This window comes from Panthera pardus, unplaced genomic scaffold, assembly GCF_024362965.1.
Source record: "Panthera pardus isolate Hobbes unplaced genomic scaffold, ASM2436296v1 HiC_scaffold_25, whole genome shotgun sequence".
Taxonomy (NCBI): domain Eukaryota; kingdom Metazoa; phylum Chordata; class Mammalia; order Carnivora; family Felidae; genus Panthera; species Panthera pardus.
Window position 1 is genome coordinate 24,589,642 of NW_026526821.1, and position 21,347 is coordinate 24,610,988.

Below are 21,347 nucleotides of genomic sequence, written 5' to 3' on the forward strand. Positions count from 1 at the left end.
CCTAAACCTCATGGTGTTCCTCAAGTGCCACAGCTCTCTAAATCTTAGATAAATACGGAAAAACTTCCAATTTCACAAAGACAATAAAACACTTAATTCAAGACACTCATTCGTTAGAAAAATGCTCTGAGAAGCTCTAATTCAAGTGTTGTGAAAATACCAACCGATATTAACGTAAGATTATAGTGACTATGTAACTTGGATGGGCCTAATATAACAGTAGGCAGAATCGATTTGGGACAATACAGGTGTGTCTGAGATTTCTTTTCCTGTAGGAAAGTTCATGGCCTCTGATGATAATGCTACTTCTACTTATTAACACTATTTGATTTTCTAATTAAGAATAAATGATTGCCCTCCTCCTGAAATAGCTTTAACTTGTACAAAATTAAATGTTTCTACTCATTTATTATTTCCCAGTGATTACTTCACACATTCTTAAATGTGAACTTTAATATATTCATAAATAAGAACTACTAAAATGTAGCCATCATTCAGTAAACATACAAAAACAGAGGGTCTGAACTAAGTCATTAATAAACACTATTTTTACTCTTCACAATAATCCTAGAAAAGTAGATATGACTATTCTCATTTTACAGATGAAGATACTTGCCCTAGGTTGTACTACTAAGTGCAGAAAAAGGATTCAAATCCAGTTTTGACTCCAAGTCCTTGCTTTCCACACTGCCACTGCTATACAGATATTTAACCTGATGTGCTAGATTGTTATGTTATGAATAAGCAAAGGAATTTCTTACTTGAGTCAATCTTCTAGGGTTTGATTAGAAGCTCCAATATTAAGAGAGCTGAATTTAAAAATTTTAACTATTTTACATAGCCCTCTGTATTCTTAAAACAAATATATTAATCTCAGTTGGGAATTGAAGGGCCATTATCTGTATCAGTAATCTGTGATGGGGAAAATAACCTGATTGCTACAGGACCTTGTATGCTCTGTGGAACAGACACGAAGTGCTAGACTGAACACTGGCTTCTGGTTTGATGATTCAAAGCTTACATCCAGGTTCTAGAGCTTAGTTATATGCCTTAGGTGAGTCTCTAAACTTCATTATTACTTGTAAAAGTCTATCTCACAGGGTTATCCTGAGGATTAAAATGAATGATGTGGGGGAAATCAACTTGCAGCACCTTAGAAAGTGCTGAATTAGCATTTGCTGAAATTCTATAGCTACAGCATAATAAAGGTACAATAATTTGCTACATTTCGTTTTCCTGAAATACAAGATTGAGAAAATACTTGCAAGCAAAGTGTAATGATACCTTTGGAAGAAAGGAACTAAGTTCTGAGTATTCATATTATCACTACCTTGCTACACCTCCATAATCTAAACCTTCTTCTCCTGGAAAAATCACCCACAAACGTCTTCGCAGATCTTGGGGATTGAAGCTCATTATCTACAAAACAATAAAGTAAAAGAATTGGTAAAAGCAGTTGTTGACACACCATTCTACCACTTCCAGGTTTGAAATGTTCTTCATTATAGGTAACTTAAATTCCCCACGACATAGAAGGATGTTTGTGGTTTAGTCAATACCACATATACAGAAAATAAATTAAAGTTTTATGTTTTATGTATTATACACCTCTATACTTTAATATACTTTATAGATACAGAGCATGAACGCACAGGTAAGTGGGGGAGGGACAAAGAAAGAGGGAGACACAAAATCTGAAGCAGGCTCCAGGCTCTGAGTTGTCAGCACAGAGCCCGATGTGGGGCTCGAACCCACGGACTGCAAGATCATGACCTGGGCCAAAGTCAGATGCTTAACCGACTGAGCCACCCAGGCTCCCCTAAAAAATCTTACTTTTGACTTACAAAGTTGCTTCTGTCACTTGCTTAGAGCAGAGTAACCATGGGCATGGTCCAAGTGGAAAAACCACTTGGTTTGGTTAAGTTTGGGTTTGTTTTACAGCTAAAAGGTACACATGTTAGCAACTGGCTAACCTGGAAATGAAAACCAGTGGCTGAAGAAAGAATATAGTTAACTTTGGAAATGGAAACTTATAAATACCTGGAAAAATACTCAAATTCTGTGTCCTACTATAGTGGTTAATAAGATCATCTTCATATTTGAAGGGCAGCACCATTACTGAACTATAATGAATAGATAGATCATTTGGGTTTTTTCTTTGTAAAACTATGTAATTACTTGACTAAAATTGGGCCAACAGAACATTATAAGTATTACTCTTAGAATAAAAGTAACCGGACCTGGACAAAAAGAGGATTTAATATCTCTATTTTATGAAAGTAGAATGAACTCTTACATTTAAATATCCAGAGAGGCTCAGTAAGTAACCTGCTTATGCCAGGGCTCAGTTCCCACAAAACATATACATTAGTTACATGAATTCATATCCCACTAAAAAAAAAAAAAAATCCCTGATGTAGCAAAAAAAATTCAATGCTTATGACAAATATTCTACAAATAGTATATTAGCTATATAGCACTGCAAATGAAAGATATTAAAGGTTAAAACATTTCTTTTTATTGGTTTGTTTGTTTCTTGGTCCCTTGGGCTATTCCTTGTCCCTGTGGCTGCTCCCCCAAACCTATGGCTGTTACTGATTTCTCTTGTTATTCCCCCAAATCTGAGACTGTTCCCCTGGAAATTCTGGTTGTTCTTTTTGTCCTGTGTCTGATACCTGAAGACTTGCTGTTCCCTGGAAAAACTACTTTTAAGTAGTAACTTTTAATAAATGACTGATATTAAAAAAATTTTTTAAGTAAAAAAATTTTCCCCCATGAGCAAAAACACTACTGCAAAACAACTTTACCACTTAGAAAGAACATTTGATGCTAATTTTGCTATCAGATTTGTCTTTCTTCCAAAGCAATCAAATTTTTCCCAAACTTTGGACATTTATTTGATGGATGTCAAATCTAGGGTGACAATTTTATTTTTAAATGTTTATTTATTTTGAGAGACAGAGAGAGCATGAGCAGCGGAGGGGCAGAGAGAGAGGGAGAGAGATCCTAAGCAGGCTCCATGCTGCCAGTGCAGAGCTCTGTGTGGAGCCTGAACACATGTACCATGAGATCCTGACCTGAACCGAAATCAAAAGTTGGATGCTTAACCGACTGAGCCACTCAGGTGTTCCTATAGTGACAATTTTAAACAACTGTTTAGTACCACCTGGTCTGTCATTCTGCAATAGTCTTTAGGTTTCAAAAGTCAAAAAATTAAGGGACATTTAATCATTTAAAACATTTAAAGACGTTTTGCATCTTTTTAACACTACAATAGTAAGTTATGTTACAAGAAACCAGCCCACCAGAGATTGACTACACAGTTGTTATGAATATGAAAATCAGAAGTAGGTAATGACTAGGGTGGGGAATGGCCTTGGAAACCTACATCAGATCAAGAGAATCATTCATAATTCTCAAAATGCTCTTAGTCAAGCTCTGCTGCTAAAAAGTTATCTGTTCCCACTTAGGAGTATGCCAATTGGCTTTACCCTTCAATGATAATTATTGAGGTTCCATTAGGAAATGTACATTACTGTTTCTGAAACCAAGTAGCCAGGTACCTCAGCCAATCTGTCAACCATCTCAGATAATCTCTTTTCCCTCTGCATTCATTTTGAAGCTGTAACTGCCACAATTATCACATGGGCTTGATAATAAAAAATTATGTCCAGGAGTGCCAGGATGGCTCAGTCGGTTAAGCACTTGACTCTGGATTTCGGCTCAGGTCATGAACTCATGGTCTGTGAGTTTGAGCCCTGTGTTGTGTTCTGTACTGACAGCATGGAGCTTGCTTGGAAATCTCTCTCTCCCTTTCTCTCTGCCCCTCCCTCACTTGTGCTCACTAGCTTGCTCTCTCTCCTCTCAAAATAAATAAATAAACATTAAAAAAATCACATCCATATCTGGCTATAAAATTAGGACTAAGTAGATGTTTGTGTTTTAAGATAGTTTTTCATTAGTCATTTTAATCTTCCTTACAACCAAATCACTTAACATTTATTTGCAGTTGGTGTTAAGTTGCAAGATAAAGGTAAGAGTAAACTGACTTGGGTTCTGAGGGCAATAAAAAAATTTGTTGACTACTTCTGAAAAAATACTTTTTATTTTGGTATTGTAACCAAAGACCAATTTCTTTCCTACATAAAAAATGTTTTTTAATTGTGAATAACAAATGGGTATTGTAAAAATATACAAAACAGATGAACATAAGGGAAGGGAAGCAAAAATAATATAAAAATGGCGAAGGGGACAAAAACATAAGAAACTCTTAAATATGGAGAACAAACAGAGGGTTACTGGAGGGGTTGTAGGAGGGAGGAGGGGCTAAATGGGTAAGGGGAATTAAGGAATCTACTCCTGAAATCATTGTTGCACTATATACTAACTAATTTGGATATAAATTTAAAAAATTAAAATTAAAAAAACAAAAAAACAAAGTCTTCTCCCCTCTTCCTTTCTACCCATCCGATAATGTTCATATGGATATTTCCAGACTTTTTGTCTACCAAAAGCCTATTTTCTTACTCAAATATCTATTTCAAACCAAACACATAGCTTAAAGACCTGAAACTCATCGCTTGTAATTACTCTGACATTTCGGGGGCGCCTGGGTGGCTCAGTGGTTAAGCATTGAACTTTGACTCAGGTCATGATCTCATGGTTCATGAGTTCAAACCCCACCTGGGCTCTGTGCTGACAGCTCAGAGCCTGGAGCCTGCTTCGGATTCTATGTCTCCTTACCTCTCTGCCCCTCCCCTGCTCTCTCTCTCAAAAATAAATAAACATTAAATATTGGGGTGCCTGGGTGGCTCAGTCGGTTGAGTGTCCGACTTCAGCTCAGGTCATGATCTCACAGTTTGTCGGTTCGAGCCCCGTGTCAGGCTCTGTGCTAACTGCTTGCTCAGAGCCTGGAGCCTGCTTCGGATTCTGTGTCTCCTTCTCTCTCTGCCCCTCCCCTGCTCACGCTTTGTCTCACTCTGTCTCTCAAAAATAAATAAATGTTAAAAAAAAAAAAAATTACTCTGACATTTCAAAAGTACAGGACATATACACATACAGATCTATCTACATGTTCCTAAATCTTAAGTACTAATGCAGCTGGCAATACTTAATTTAAGGACTCCAATTCAAAAAGTTCAAACTGTTTAGATTTGGAACCAAAAGTGGCTCTGGGCTGGCAGCCATGGGGCAAACCCTCGAGTGGATAAAAACCAGTACCTGTAGGGGCACCTGGGTGGCTCAGTTGGTTAAGCGACCGACTTTGACTCAGGTCATGATCTCATGGGTTATGAGTTCAAGCCCGACATTGGGCTCTGTGCTGACAGCTCAGAGCCTGGAGCCTGCTTCGGATTCTGTGTCTCCCCCTCTCCCTGTCCCTCCCCTGATTGCACTTTCTCTCTGTCTCTCTCAAAAATAAACATTAAACAATTTAAAAATGAACAAACAAACAAACAAAAAGTACCTGCTGAAAGGAATCTTCAAACAATGTTTTTCTTGTCACTGTAATCTTTATGTGCTGTGGCATTGCCAGTTGCTGAAACATAAGAATGACTTAAGTCAACTCTCACCTTAAAATGGCCTGTTGAAAAACTAAAAGGGTAAAGTTTTATTTACTTTTTATCTTTGTTTACAGAAAAAAGTAGACTATGAATATGAATTTATTTCAATAATGTTTAACCATGCATTTGTGAGCATTCATGCTAATTAAGATCATTTAATAAGAAATAAAAGAAAAGATCTCAGATGCAGTGCTTAATGGGTCAAATAAATATTTTCAAAAAGCTAATTTAGATTATTCTTGCTTGTATGGGCCCTGTTAATTACAAGTTTGAAGTTTATAAATATTCATTATAGTAACACTTTGACTAGTACATTTTAAGAGCCCATAAAGAAATCATTAATTCAGCAAGTATTTATTTATATATCAGAAATAATTGACCATACCCAGGAAAAATAGAATGTAACGAAATAGAATGTAATGAAATCATTGTTGCACTATATGCCAACTAATTTGGATATAAATTAAAAAAATTAAAATTAAAAAACAAAAAAACAAAGTCTTCTCCCCTCTTAATTATATATATCAAAATCATTTATACCAAATGTTAAATATGAAAGGGGATGGTTACAATCTATAAATCACAAAATGTTTTAACTCATTTGTTTGAAGATTGCTGCCATCTGAAAATTATGGATACTGAAAGGAGAACAGTTTTTTTACTCAAACTATTTCAAATTTATTCTTCTGGACAACAGAAGCCACAAATAATCTGATAAATCTATTTCTTTGCCCTAAAAATAGAGAAGAGAGATTCCAATGCTTTCTATTTTCCCAGTTCTTCTAGGAGTTAATTATTTTCACAATCACTGTGTAATGTAAGCAACATAACAAAGAAAAGGGGGTATAGAAAAGTTCTGAAACTAACCTGACACCAGAACCGGAAATACTGAACCTTTGCCTTGAAGTCCCGTACGTAGGCTATCTGTGGTCCATTGTCTCTGAGGAGGAATGTTAATATGACATACATATATAGCAGCCTGTAAGATGATATATTGAAGGAAAGCAAAATACCACACCCCTTCAGTACTGAGTCAAATATAAAAATAACGTAGCACAGCATACTCTTAACACCACCTTAAAAAAAAAAAAAAATTTCCCAGGACTAGTTTTAAGAAAGAGACAGAAATTCAGATCTTTTTAAAGACATTGTTGTGGGATTTTCTTTAATATAGAGAAAAATCCAACAGGACTAAATAAAGGAGGTTGTATCTGGGAAAGTTGCCTATCCCCAAATCCCTTCTTTCCTTTGTCCTTAAATCAGACTCCTGGTATCTACCTGGGCAGACTGCTACCTAGAATAAAGACACATTTCCCAGAATGGTTGTGTGACTTAACCATGGCTAAAGAACTGTAAATGTTATATAGGACTTCTAGGAAGGCTCTTTTACAGAGAGCAAAGAAAGCTGGAAAGGGATTTTTTTCTTGCTCCAGTTTGTTCTTCCTCCATATTCCAGGCTGCAGTGCGACTATGATAGCTGAAGTTTTAGCAGCTATCACACACTATGAGGTAACCTTGAGAAAAGAGCCCACGGTGTGGAATGGTAGAACACAAAGAAAGAAGCCTAGATCACTAATGACACCATGGAGCTTCCAAGCAAGCCCTAGAATTCTTTTAATTTCATTTTCTAAATGTTCAATGTAGAAATACTTGATTCTAGGGGCACCTGATGGCTCAGTTGGTAGAGCATGTGACTTTTGATCTTGGGGTTGTGAGTTTGATCCCCGCACTAGGTATAACATTACCTAAAAATAAAATCTTAAAAAAAAATGCAACTGATTTTGTCTATTGACTTTGTATCCAGTAACACTATTAAATTCACTTACTAGTTCTACTAGTTTTTTCTAGATTCCTTATGATTTTCTAGGTACACAGTTATGCTATCTCTATGAAAAAAAATAGCTTTACTTCTTCCTTTCTAATCTATATATCTTAAAAAAAATTGTTTTTTAACGTTTATTTTTGAGAGACATAGGGGCAGAGCATGAATGGGGGAGGGGCAGAGAGAGAGAGGGAGACATAGAATCCAAAGTAGGCTCCAGGCTCTGAGCTGTCAGCACAGAGCCTGACGTGGGCTCAAACTCATGAACTGCGAGATCATGACCTTAGCTGAAGTTGGACACTCAACTGAGTGAGCCACCTAGGTGCCCCCTATCTATCTTTAAAAAATATATATTTACTTATTTAAAAAATTTTTTAAAAATGTTTACTTATTTTTGAGAGACAGAGAACGAGTGGGGGAGGAGCAGAGAGAGAGGGAGACACAGAATCCAAAGCAGGCTCCAGGCTCTGAGCTGTCAGCACAGAGCCCGACATGGGGCTCGAACTCACCAGCTGCGAGATCATGACCTAAGCCAAAGTCGGACACCCAACTGACTGAGCCACCCAGGCGCACCCCCCCCCCAAAATTTTACTTATATGGGGCGCCTGGGTGGCTCAGTTGGTAAAGCATCCGACTCTTGATTTCACCTCATGTCATGATCTCAGGGTTTATGAGTTCGAGCCCCAACTGGGCTCTGCGCTGACAGTATGGAGCCTGCTTGGGATTCTCTCTCTCTGCCCCAACCCTGCTCACGTGTGCACTCTCTCAAAATAAATAAATAAACTTTAAAAAAAATTATTAAAAAAAAGGTTTACTTATGTATTTTCGGGGGTGGGGGGAAGAGAGAGAGAGGGAGAGAATCCCAGGCAGGCTCCCCACTCAGTGCAGAGCACGACACCAGGCTCAATGAGCCAAAATCAAGTCAGATGCTTACCTAAGCCATCCAGGTGCCCCCAATCTATCTTGTATTTCTTTCTCTTAATTCATAGAACTACCAATTCAATGGTGAAAGAAGTAGTGACAGTAGCTATTGTCTTATTCTTGCTCTTAAGAGGTATTTTATCATTGAGATGATGTATCAAAGTTTCCAAGGCAGCTGAGAGTTTATCATAAACTGGTATTTTATTTTCTCAAGTGCTTTCTTGAAATGATGATTTTTCTCCTTTAATATGTTTATGTAGTGAATTATATCAATTGGTTTTTGTATATTAAACCAATCTTGCTATCCTGGAATAAATCTGATATGATGATAATGTAATATCCTTTTTATAGTTTGCTGGATTTAATTTGCCATTATTTTGTTAAAGATTTTTATACCTATGTTCATAGAAATATTAGCCAGTAATTTTTTTATACTATTCTTGTTTGATTTTGCCATCAGGACTTATAGGAGCCTCATAAAATGAGTTGGGAAGTGTTCCAATTGCTTATATTTTATGAAAAAAATTTGAATAGGATTGATATTATTTATTACTCATAGTTTTGATAAAACTTACCAGTAGAAGCCATCTAGCTCAGACCTTTCTTTGTGGGAAACTGTTTAATTATGAATTCAATTTCTTTACTAGATATAGGGTTATTTAGATTTACTATTTCTTCTTGTGTTCATTTTGGTAACTTGTATCTTTCCAGGAATTTGCCCATTTGACCTAAAATATCTAATTTCTTGGCATAAAGTTGTTCAAGTACACACTTAGTTATCTTTCAATGTGTGTAGGATAGGTAGTGACGTCCTTTCACTTTCATATTAGTAATTTGTGTTTTTTTTTTCATCCTCAGGTGTACTAGGGGTTACTGATATTATTTTTTAATGTTTATATATTTATTTGAGAAAGTAGGGGAGGAGCAGAGAGAGAGGGAGAGAGAATCCCAAGCAGGCTCTCTGCTGTCAGTACAGAGCCTGAACACGTGGCTCACACTCATGAACCATGAGATTATGACCTGAGCAGAAACCAAGAGTTGGACACCCAACCAACTGAGCCACGCAGGCATCCTGGGATTATTATTAATCTTCTCCAAGATCCAACTTGTAGCTTTGACTTCTCTACTGTTTCGTTTTCATTTCATTAATATCTGCTTTTATGCTTATTTCCTTTCTTGTGCTTATTTGGGGCTTAATTTTTTTTTCTAGTTTCTTAAGGTGAAAGCAGTGATCACTGATTTTATACCTTTCTTATTTATAATCTAATCCTATATAAAGCAATATATTTTCCTCTGAGGATGATTTTTTTTTTAAATGTTTTTATTTTTTATTTTTGAGACAGAGAGAGACAGAGCATGAGCAGGGGAGGGGCAGAGAGAGAGGGAGACACAGAATCCGAAGCAGGCTCCAGGCTTTGAGCTGTCAGCACGGAGCCTGATGCACGGCTCGAACTCACGGAGTGTGAGATCATGAACTGAGCTGAAGTCGGATGCTTAACTGACTAAGCCACCCAGGTGCCCTGAGGATGATTTTTTTAAACCCCATCAATTGTGATATGTTGTGTTTTTATTATCATTAAGTACAATATGTTTTCTAATTTCTCATGACTTCATTGAGCCATGGATTATTAACAGTGTGCTTAATGATGGAAAGAAATATTTCTATCCTAAATAAAACACTATGGTTTTATGCTTTTGTTATATGTACCCAAACTTAACTGAAACTAAAAATGAATGATACAAAAAGTATCTATTATTTACTTAACATATCTAAATAAATTTCAATTTTGTTAATACCCAATTGGCCTGAATTTCTGGTTTTTGCTTTAAACATGAAGGTTTTTAATAAGCAAAAATTATAAAATTAAGAAGTAATGAGAGACTAACTGTGCCCAGAGACACTACAAGAAAACTACTGACCAGTACTTCTTACAAACACTGATGTAAGAGTCCTCAACAAAATATTACCGAACTGAATTCACTAGTATATTAAAAGGATTAATATTTTAATCTCTTTGACCAAGTGGGATTTGCTCTTGGGATGCAAGGATGGTTCAACATGTGAAAAATCAATCCTATACAGCATACATTAGTAACAAACACCAAAAAAAAAAAAAAAAAAAAAACCTCACATGATCATCTCGAGGCAAAAAAAACTCCAAAAATCATTTGACAAAAATTAACATCCTTTTATGGTAAAAAATACTCAACAAACTAGGACTAGAAGGAAACTACCTCAATATAAGGGCCATATATGAAAATCCCACAGTTGACATCAAATGAAAGCTTTCCCTCAAAGGTCAGGAACAAGGCAAGGATGCCTGCTTTCCCTTCCATTCAACATAATATTAGAAGTTCTAGCCAGAGTTTCTTGCCCTGAAGAAAGGCAAGAAAAAGAAACAAAAGACATCCAAATTGTAAAGGAAGAAGTAAAAATTATCTTTGTTTGAAGATTGTATAATCTTATATTAAGAAAATCTAAAGATTCCAGACAAAAAAAAAAACTACTAGAGTAGGTACACTGAGCAAAGTAGAATACAAAACAACACAAAAATCAGTTGCATTTCTATACCCTATCAATAATCTGAAAAGAAAGTTAAGAAAACCATTCCATTTACAAATAGCATAAAAAAAAAAAACAACTCACTCACAAATAAACTAAACCTAGGAGGTAAAAGACTTGGACACTGGAAAACTACAAAAACATTGGTGAAAGAAATTAAAGAAAACAAATAAATGTGAAGACACCCTATGTTCATGGCTTAGAAGATGTACTACTGTTAAGATGTCAAAACAAACCCAAGAGAACTACAAATTCAATGCAATCTCAATCACAGTGACATTTTTTTTGCAACAACAGAAAAATCTATCCTAAAATCATATGAAATCTAAAGGGATCCTGAAAAGCCAAAGCAGTATCAAAAAAGAATTTGGATGAGTTCAAAATTTAGTAAAACCTATAGTAATCAAAACAATATGGTACTAGGATAAAGACAGACATACTGACCAATGGAATAGAAAGTCCAGAAATAAACGTTTGCGTATACATGGCAAAAGATTCTTGACAAGGGTGCCAAGACCATTCAATGGGGAAAAAGATGGTCTTTTCAACAAATGGTGTTGGGAAAATTGGATATCTACTTGCTAAAAAAGAGAAGTCAGACCCTTTGCTAACACCATGAATAAAAATTAACTAAAAATGGACCCAAAACCTACATCTAAGAGCTAACACTTTAGTGAATGCACAGAATAGGGAAAATATTTGCAAATGATATATGTGACAAGGGATTAATAGCCAGAATATAAAGAACTTCTGAAATGCAACAATAAAAAAACCAAACAACCGGATTCAAAAAATGGGCAAAGAAGTTGAATAGACATTTCTTCAAAGAAGATACACAAATATTTGGTCAATCAGCACATGAGCTACTTCATTCCCTGAAGTTGACATTTTTAAAAATCAAGCAAACAGAAAGTAACAACTGTTGGTGTGGATGTGGAAAAACTGGAACCTGTGTGCACTTTTGGTGGCAATGCAAAATGGTGTACCCACTTTGGAAAACAGTCTGGAAGTGCCTCAAAAGAAAAAAAAAAACCCAAAATCAAAAACAAACAAACAAAAACCCAGAATTACCATTGACCCAGTAATTCCACTTCTGAATATATACACAAAAGAAGTGAAAGCAATAAACTGAACAGATTATTTGTACACTCACATTCATTGCTGCATTACTCACATTGTCAAAAGATGGAAACAACCCAAAAGTCCATGAACAGATGGATAAATAAAATGTGGTATACACACATAATAAAATATTATTCTGCATTAAAAAGTAGTGAAATTCTGATACAAACGGTAACGCAGATGAACCCTGGAGACAATACTAAGTGAAATAAGTCAGTCACAAAGCACGTATACCATGATTCCACTTATATGAGTAGTCAAATTCATAGAGGCAGAAAGTATAACAGGAGTTATCAGGGGCTGAGGGACGAAGAAGACGGGAAAGTTATGGTTTAATGGGTACAGAGTTCCAGTATGGAGTAATAAAAATGTTCTGGAGGTGGACGGTATTGATGGTTGTGCAACAAAGTGAATGTACTTTGCCACACACACAAAAATACCTTAAACAAAACACATTAAGCAGAACTAAACACAAAGTTACTTTTCAAAAAAGGAAAAGAAAAGAACAAAGTAACAGGAACTTTTAAGTTAGAGGTAATGGAAATGAAAGAAAGCAGGCATCAGATATCAGGGATTAATTGGTGAGCAGTATTGTACTGATAATTTTTAAATAGTCTTTTTAGTGCTGTGTGAACCGATAACAAATATGAAAGGTCTCTAGGAGAAATTATTCAAGAGGACAATAAAAATACAAAATATTTAGTGGACAATGGCCTGTGGGCAAGCCAACTCAAGAAACAGTAAGATCTGCGCTCCTTGCTAATTAAAATCTTTACAACAAAATCTCAGTAATCAGTTTTACTTTTAATCTACGATGTTTAGAAAACTTACAGAGCAGATTTTCCAGTGCGGGGATCAATATAGGTGGTTGTTCTTCTATTGTGGTCCACAAAATATGGAATTCCATCTACTGTGAATCTCATTTCCCAGCCTTCAGGTAAGGGCTTTTCATTTAATTGACTACAAAACGTAGGAAAAAATACAAATAAAAAGTGTTGAAGAGCTGTTTGTTTCTCAAGTACACAAAACAAAAATTATCCATAAATGGAGCATCATTCAGATCATTTAGTCCAGTGTTCCCCGTAGTTTACTAGACTTCTCTATCTAGATATCCTACAAGCATGTTAAACCTGTCAATGGGTTCATGGAACCACTACTCAGTTTTCAGCTATCTAATTAGCCTATATTCCAATAAGCCACCTAAACATCTTTTGGTAGCCAAGTTCTGCCCATTCTGCTTTTGAAGCCTCATATTCATTACTGTTTTCAATCCCCAAGAACATCCTTATCTCGGCATTATTCATCTCTCTTCTCAACTTTCACAGTAGCCACCAAACTGGTTTTCCTGCCTCTAGTCTCACTCTGGTCCTACACATACTTCATATTGCTGACAGAATACTAAAACAGAGATCCGATCAAATTAGTTCTCTCCTTAAAGTTATATCCATTGTTCACCACTAGCAAGGAGCCCTGAACTCCACCTGGCACTCACTCGGCCCTCAACATTCCCTTTCAGGTTTAACCCTGCATTCTACCTCCAACTCCCTTTCACAAACCCTGTGATTTCAGTGTAGTGCTATGCACCATTTCCCTAAATAAGACATGATCAGTCACACCTCCAAGTGAAGCCTTTCCCCTTGTCCAGAATATCTTAATTATCCCTTTGTTAAGGCAACTCAACTGTTCTTTAAGTATTTCTAACCACTTCTTTGATACCTATCATTAGACTTCGCTTAATCTGTCTAAACTTCAGTTTGTTAAGAACGTCTGTGTAATAAGACTGTAAGAGGAATAAATGAGACAATACAAGTAAAAAGTGTTGGCACATAGTAAGCCTTCAAATTGTTAACTATGAGTATTCCTCTTACTATATACTACTCATTATCTTTGGGTCTCTCAAAGTACTTCCTTCATACTGCTAGCATAGCATTTATCAACTTTTTCAGTTTATGTGTCTGGTAACAACTTCCCACCCTGCAATACCACATGTTTTAAAACAGAAACCAGATTAGAAGGCAACAGTGAATTTTTATTTGTTACACATTAAAATAATCAAGCCATTAGCATAAATATTCAAAACTGCTTACTAGTGAACCTAAGAAATTTTTACATTCTTATTTTTTGGAGAGAGCAAGCACGTGAGTAGGGGAGAGGGGCAGAGGGAGATAGAACCCAAGGAGGCTCTACCCTCAGCATGAAGCCCAATGCGGGGCTTGATCCCACGACCCTAGGATGATGACCTAAGCCGAAATCAAGAGTCATACACCCAACCAATTGAGCCACCAAGGCACCCCAGAAATGTTTACATTTTAAAGTATTATACTAGGGGCGCCTGGGTGGCTCAGTCGGTTAAGCATCCAATTTCAGCTCAGGTCATGATCTCATGGTTCATGGGTTTGAGCCCTGTGTTGGGCTCTGTGCTGACAGCTGAGAGCCTGTCACCTGCCTCAGATTCTGTGTCTCCCTCTCTCTCTCTCTCTCTGCCCATCTCCTGCTCATGCTCTGTCTCTAAAATAAAAAAAAAACATTGAAAAAAATTTTAATATTACACTACAATGGGTAGGGAACTAGTGAACACTTCCTTTGTTGTTTGTGTATTGTCCTAATGGCAGCCAGTCTTTTTTGCTAGTTAGATGTAATAGCTCCAATTTTCTCATCTGTTGGGTTTAGTGAGAGAGAAAAAACTAGAAATGTTCAACTTCTCATCAGAAAGGAAGAAAGGGAGGGGTTGGAAGTATTTAAGCTGACTGGTTTTAGAGAGCCACTATTACTGCAGGACTGTCATTTTCATCAAGTGTACTTCAGAAAAACAAAGGCCGAGAACCACTCTCTAGAACAGTATTTTGTAAACTATGTCAAAGGGTTAAGAACATTTCGCTTTATTCACAGAACTGAATAGAAATGTCAGATAAAATAGACTACCAAGAATTTTTTAAAGGTAACACTTATTTGTTAGAATTATATTTGCAAGATAGGCTCAGTAACAAGTTGTCTTGAAAACAAAACAAGCTGGATAGAACTGGGTCATTTGTATTATTTATTAAAATATGATTCTCACTTTAGTTCTAAAATTTTAAAGGTCCAAGGAAGAACAAAATATGGTAGCAAATTACAGAAAGGTTACATGGTCTATTCTGTCCTTCAAGAGAGAATTTTAAAGAGCAATTTAAAATGTTACCTTTGAAATTCTTAATTATTCCTTTTTGGGAAATTGAAATATTTAAGTTAAATATCACAACAATATAAAAAAATGTTGATTTGTTAGTATCCAGAAATAGTTTTTCTTAAAACTTTCAGGAAGAGAATGTGTGAAGAATAAATTAGACCAAAAGAGAGATCTGGCCTCTGTGCTCCACTACTGGTGATCTCCAGGCCTCTGGAATGTCCTGCCTGTCATGAGTATCTTTGTTTGCTTGGGAACTGTGAACACCAGACCGTCAACAATGTGATTTATGATGGAGGCTTTGGGACACCCCTTATCAGTTCCAACCTCTGGAGTAACTAGAAACCGAAGATACTATATTAGCTCAAACTCTGGGGAAGGGCTGGAGACTAAAGGTTAGCTAAGCAGGCAGTATGTGATGGGAGTCCCAATAAAAACTCTGGATATCAGAGACTCAGATTCCCTGGTTGGCAATACTCCATGCATACTGTTTCACATCAATTCTGGGTGTTTGGAATCCTCTCCCATTCTGCCCTTATATCTCTTCCTTCTGTTGGCTGTAATTTGTACCCTTTCCCTGCAATAAATGTACCTGTGAGTATAACAAGCTTCAGTGAGTTCTAGTCTCTCAAGTGAGTTATCAAACCTGAAAGTGGTTGTGGGAACCCCTGAATTCGTACCCGGTTGGTGTGAAGTAAGAACAATCTTGTGGAGACTGCTCTCTGACTTTATAGAAGTTCCATTTATAGAACCTCCATTCCTTGCAGAGTGGAACCCTCAGGTGGTCTGATAAATGCACATTAGATTTTATTATAAGCTGAACTGTGTCCACCTGCAAATTCCTACATTGAAGTACTAACCCTCAGTACCTCAGAATGTGACCTTATTTGGAAACAGGGTCATCGCAGACATAATTAGTTAAGATGAGATCATACTGGAGTACAGTGGGCCATTATCCAATACGGCTGGTATCCTTATAAAAAGGGGAAATTTGGACACTGAAACATGCAGACCTGAAGAATGCTATGTGAAAACTCCAGCTGTGCTGCCACAAACCAAACTATCAGAAACTAGGAGAAGGGTCTGGAACAAATCCTTCTCTAGTACCTTCAGAGGGAGGAAAGCTCTGCCTACACCCTGCTTCCTGGACTATGATACTAACTTCTATTGTTGAAGCCACTTAATTTGTGGTACTTTGTTAAGGCAGCTCTAGCAAACTAATACGTATACTGTTACATAATGCTACAAAGAAAAAAGCAAGTATATACACAGTTACCAAAACTTTAAAAAGAAATTCATCTTTGAGATACAAATTTCCAGTTATAAAATAAGTCACAGGGATGTCAAGTACAGCAAAGGGAATATAGTCAGTAATGTCGTAATAACTTTGTATGGTGAAGGAGGATAACGAGATTTATTGTGGTAATAATTTCATAATGTATATAAATGTCAAATGACTATGTTCTACACCTGAAACTAAGAGAATATTTTATGTCAACCGTACTTCAATAACAGAAGACAAACTTGTAATAATAGTATGTGTCTCTTCATTACTATATTGACTAGCAAGTTCCTGCAATGATCTATGTAAACAGTATTCTGAGATAACTATAACAACTGCAATATGGTATTAAAAACCTAGGATTTCTATGATGGCAAAATCCTAGGCATTGCTAATTCTACTAGGGTTACAGTTTACAATCACAACAGAAGGAAACACTTGATTTCAGGTAAAGGTTAGTAAAACTGAATCTGTATTTATTCCCTCCTAAGTCACATATTCCCTGAATTCTGTCCAGTGATCCCAGGTTGCAAAACCCTGCTTTAGAATTAGTAATCTAGTCTTACTAATTATAAATAAGAATCTTTGAATACACAGTATATTTATATATACCAGAAAGCTCTTTCCCCTACTCTCAAGAAAGCCACATTCATTACATGAAATCATATAATTTTTTCTCTTTCTAAAGTATATGGGTGAGCAATGTTTAAGAACTTTGAGGAAAGAACACATAACTTGATTTTTCTCATAACTGAGTCAGAAACGGTACGATATTTAAGAGGTTATCTATATACTAGTAACTGAAAGTTTCTTACCCTTGACTTCTGGGGTCCTCCCATTGTGTAATACGAGTGTTGTGGTTGACAAAATATACTCTACCATTGCTGTCTGTTCTCTTCTCTTAAAAAAAAAAAAAAAAGCGAGTGTTAGAGTTGGCATAGTCTTCTACAAAGTAAAATAAAATGTGCTGAATTTGCCCATTTGTCATTGCATGGATTTTGTAGTTTAAATGGGGGCGGGGAGGCACCTGGGTGGCTCAGTCGGTAAAGCGTCTGACTTCAGGCTCAGGTCTGGCTCAGGTCATGATCTCACAGCTCGTGAGTTCAAGCCCCGTGTCAGATTCTGTGATGACAGCTGAGAGCCTGGAGCCTGCTTCAGATTGTGTGTGTGTGTGTGTGTGTGTGTGTGTCTCTGCCCCTCCCCTGCTCATGCTCTGTCTCTCTCTCTCAAAAATAAATAAGCATTAAAAAAAAATTTTTTTTTTAATTTTTAATGTTTGTTTATTTTTGAGAGAAAGTACGAAAGAAGGGAAGGGGCAGAGAGAAAGAATCCCAAGCAGGCTCCACACTCAGCACAGAGCTGGACATAGGGCTCTAACTCACAAACTGTGAGATCATGACCTGAGCTGAAACCAAAAGTTGGATGGACACTTAACTGACTAAGCCACCCAGGGGCCCCTGCAGTTTTTAAATAACAACTTTAAAAGATTTGATTTATTCTTTGAGTATTAAATTCATATACTTGCTAGAGTCATAAAAATATCATTACAGTCTAGAAACTGAATAGATTTGATTCACAATGTCCTGCCCCCAGGACCTTTCTGTTCAATCTAACCAAAGGCAGCAAGAATAATTAACGTTTTAACTTTTCATACATGACCTCATTTTATCCTTAACAGTCCCAGGAGTAGACGGTTTCAGTTTATCTGGAAGATAAGGAAACTTGGATAGGTTAAGTGATCTGCCCCAAATCTCAGAACTAAGTAGCAGTGAGAGAATGGAAACTCAGGTCTCTATTCAGGGATTTTTTTTGCATACCCCATCAACTCATTCTTAAAATAATAATGGTTGGGGGACACAACTTGTTTCTTTGTTAATTGCTAGGCATTATTCAACTAGGGAAGACAGTGTTCCAAAATATACTCTGTTCGTTAATACACTCAGTTTCCAAATCCTACTGTCTACACAAAGGCTGGACAGAGTGCTCAGTTCTTTAATATATTGACTTTGAAACTGCTACTTCTTTCCCTGTCTGCCTCTTGCTTTATTTAGGATTCTTCTTGTTTTCTTATCCCGTCCTACAAAATTTTCCCTGTATCCCTGAGCTTTCTCATTAGGGCTTAGAAGACATGCAGATATCATTTTCTCTTTTAATAACCAAATAGTTTAAAAATTTTTAAGCTCTGTTGTTTTGAACTATTGACTTCTCTGTTCTATTACTAATTAATTCTTCATCAAAAGATAATTCCTGTACCTGAATTTTTTTTTGATGTCTCAAAATGAATTAAGTGAAGTAGTAAAGAATATAGAATGGATTCCAACATTAAAAAAACATAGTTTCTAAAAGTTAACAATTTCAAACAAAATTTTAAGGTTAATCCCAAGCTGATAAAGCCATTTTTAATTTCATATGGTTTGAAAAATTGATATCTATTTTTCAAGTAACATTTAGGTCCCTTGAATCATTCTCTAAGCAAGTTATTGCAGGACAAATCTTAGGCCAAATTATACAGCTATGTCAAGTTAGTATTTGGTAACTTTTAACTATATCTCCAGCACTAATTTCATGATTTTGAGTAGAGTAAGGATATGTGAGGTTAGAAGGGGTATGCTGGTGAGTATCATGAACCCCATCCTGACATCTCAGGTACTTTCTACATCATTTGAGCCTAAAATGGAAATAGAACCCCAAGTGTGCATAATATACAGACAAACGGGATTCTGCATCTTGTGATACATTGTGAATATTAATACTGGCCTTGCTGCTCATGGCATTTTCAGTGTAAAATGTAACCAACTTTAAGTCTGTCTCTGAAGCAAAAAGAAGCATCCACAGTGCTATAGCTGGCTACACGATAATATTAGTTAATATTCTTGGCAGACATATTAAATTTAAAAATTTTAAATATATTTGCAAAATCTGTACTTTTTTGTATTCATATAATTTTGAAGTAATTTTTTTAAATCTAAAAGTAATACCCTAAATGTATAGCTGCCATATAAGTTCAGATTTCAGGATGAGCAATTTTCTCTTCAAAAGTTAACATGAGGCAGGATAAATTTAATAGAAAACTGATTTTCTATGTTCTAAGTATACACTGCTGATACCAGCAATTCTTGGAACAAACTGTGAAAAACAAAATTCAAAAAGGTGGATGTACTTGCAAACTGAAGGCTCATCTGCTTTTAATGAGAGTACTGGGCTACAGAGTTGATTTCTTCCTTTGTTGAAAGAAGTCACATGATAAACAATAGTGAGATTACTGAACATCAAACCTGAATGCAGATCAGAGTACTTCTTGACTTGAATAAAATAGTAAAAAACAGAAGCTTATTGCTGTTCTACATATTCTTCCACAGCAAGTCTCAAAATAAGAAAATATCTTTAGACTTGATGGGTAAAACCAGTTATACAAAGCCCTATTAGACTACATTGTTGAACCAAAGCATTCTTTGTACTCCAGCCTCTTTAGTTTGCATGTATTAAAAATTCTTCACTGTCAGCTTGTGAGGCAGTAATGTCTAGTCCAAGCACAAAAAAGTCTGAAAGGGTGAGGAGGCTGGATTTCAAATACATATTATGTCGGGGCACCTTGCTCGCTCTCTCAAGATAAAATAATTAAAAAAGTAAAATAAAATAAAATACATGTTGTGTCACAAAAATAATGCTGTCAATTTCAGAATGTAAACACAGGCTGTAAGTTGGGGTTTTATTTCCTAGGTCACTCCTGAGGATATGTCAGGTAGAGTTTCATCTGTTACAATATACCAATGTTGTCACTGGTTCCACAAATAAGGCATGTGCCCCAAAGGCAGAGAGTCATGAAGCAGTGTTCTAAGTAACAGGGTGATCATAAACTCATTTAGGAGGAGGGGTATACCTCAATTTCTGAAGTGTGAAACATAAAAATAAGCAGAATGTAAAATAAGCAAGCCAAGATTCTGATAACTTGGGTAACCTGGGATTGGGTCTTTAGAGGCAGTATTTTAGGGAAGTGTTGTTGGCTAAAGTGAAAATGAGAAAGATCCTAGTGATGAAGATAATAAATACAAAAGGCACCAACCTGCAGGAAAAGCTTTTTTGAATAAAGGCAACATAGCCAACAATTCATGCTTCTATGGGCAACGGGCCATTTTTTCCTACAGCTGCTCTGGAGAAGGAGTAAAATGGTCTGTGCTTCTGACAAAAGCTAATTGGGTCATGGTTTATTTGCAATAAAATCAAGAGGATAACACACGACCTTCAGATATATCCTTTCAGTGCATCAATTTCTCCTCTGTAACATGGACATATGACAATTCTAGAAATAAAGCTGGGAAAATCATCCATGTGTAGGAATGCAATCTGACAGGTCTAGTTCAATATGCTTCATAAAGGCAACATCCCCTTTTCTAAAGTACTTCATACCAACCATGTATTCTCCACTCTGAAACTCACACACAAGACTCCTTATCATACTGCCAGGCTTTGGTGAAACAGAAATTCACAGTTCACTTTCATATGCCCTCCCTTTGTTACACGATAATAGCAATAACAGTTATAAGTATGATCTATTACATTTTTTATCTGTCTCACAAGAGTGTTAAAGATAAATAACTCTAAGAGCAATGGGGCTTCTCACAGTATTCAGTATCATTTACTGTCCAGATTCATGTGATGTTGACACATTATTTTTTTTCTCCATTCCTCAATAAAGTAATGCTAGAGCAATGTATTTTAAAGGCCAGTGCCTCCCAACAAGACTATCTAGAAATATTAATTTTGGAATTTAGCCCCCAAATTATGAAATATCTGTGGCTCTTAAAGATAAAACTTCAAGTAGTTCCATAAATGGGTTTGCTGTTTTCTACTTTCTAAACTCTCTTCAGCTTCCATGCAAAACTATGAAGCCATGTTTATTCTGGAACCTTGCT

General features: G+C 36.2%; 1 protein-coding gene across 4 annotated transcripts in view; it reads right to left on the reverse strand.

The window, feature by feature from the left end:
* ITCH (itchy E3 ubiquitin protein ligase) overlaps window positions 1-21,347 on the reverse strand; it is a 141,954-nt gene that overhangs the window by 17,998 nt on the left and 102,609 nt on the right. For all 4 annotated transcript variants that reach the window (XM_053890331.1, XM_019458734.2, XM_019458735.2 and 1 more), the window contains 5 exons: window positions 17,250-17,334; window positions 12,821-12,949; window positions 6,429-6,501; window positions 5,465-5,536; window positions 1,331-1,419 (listed from right to left, as the gene is read on the reverse strand). In XM_053890331.1, the coding sequence (XP_053746306.1) occupies window positions 1,331-1,419; window positions 5,465-5,536; window positions 6,429-6,501; window positions 12,821-12,949; window positions 17,250-17,334 (448 nt within the window). The remainder of the gene's footprint in view (window positions 1-1,330; window positions 1,420-5,464; window positions 5,537-6,428; window positions 6,502-12,820; window positions 12,950-17,249; window positions 17,335-21,347) is intronic.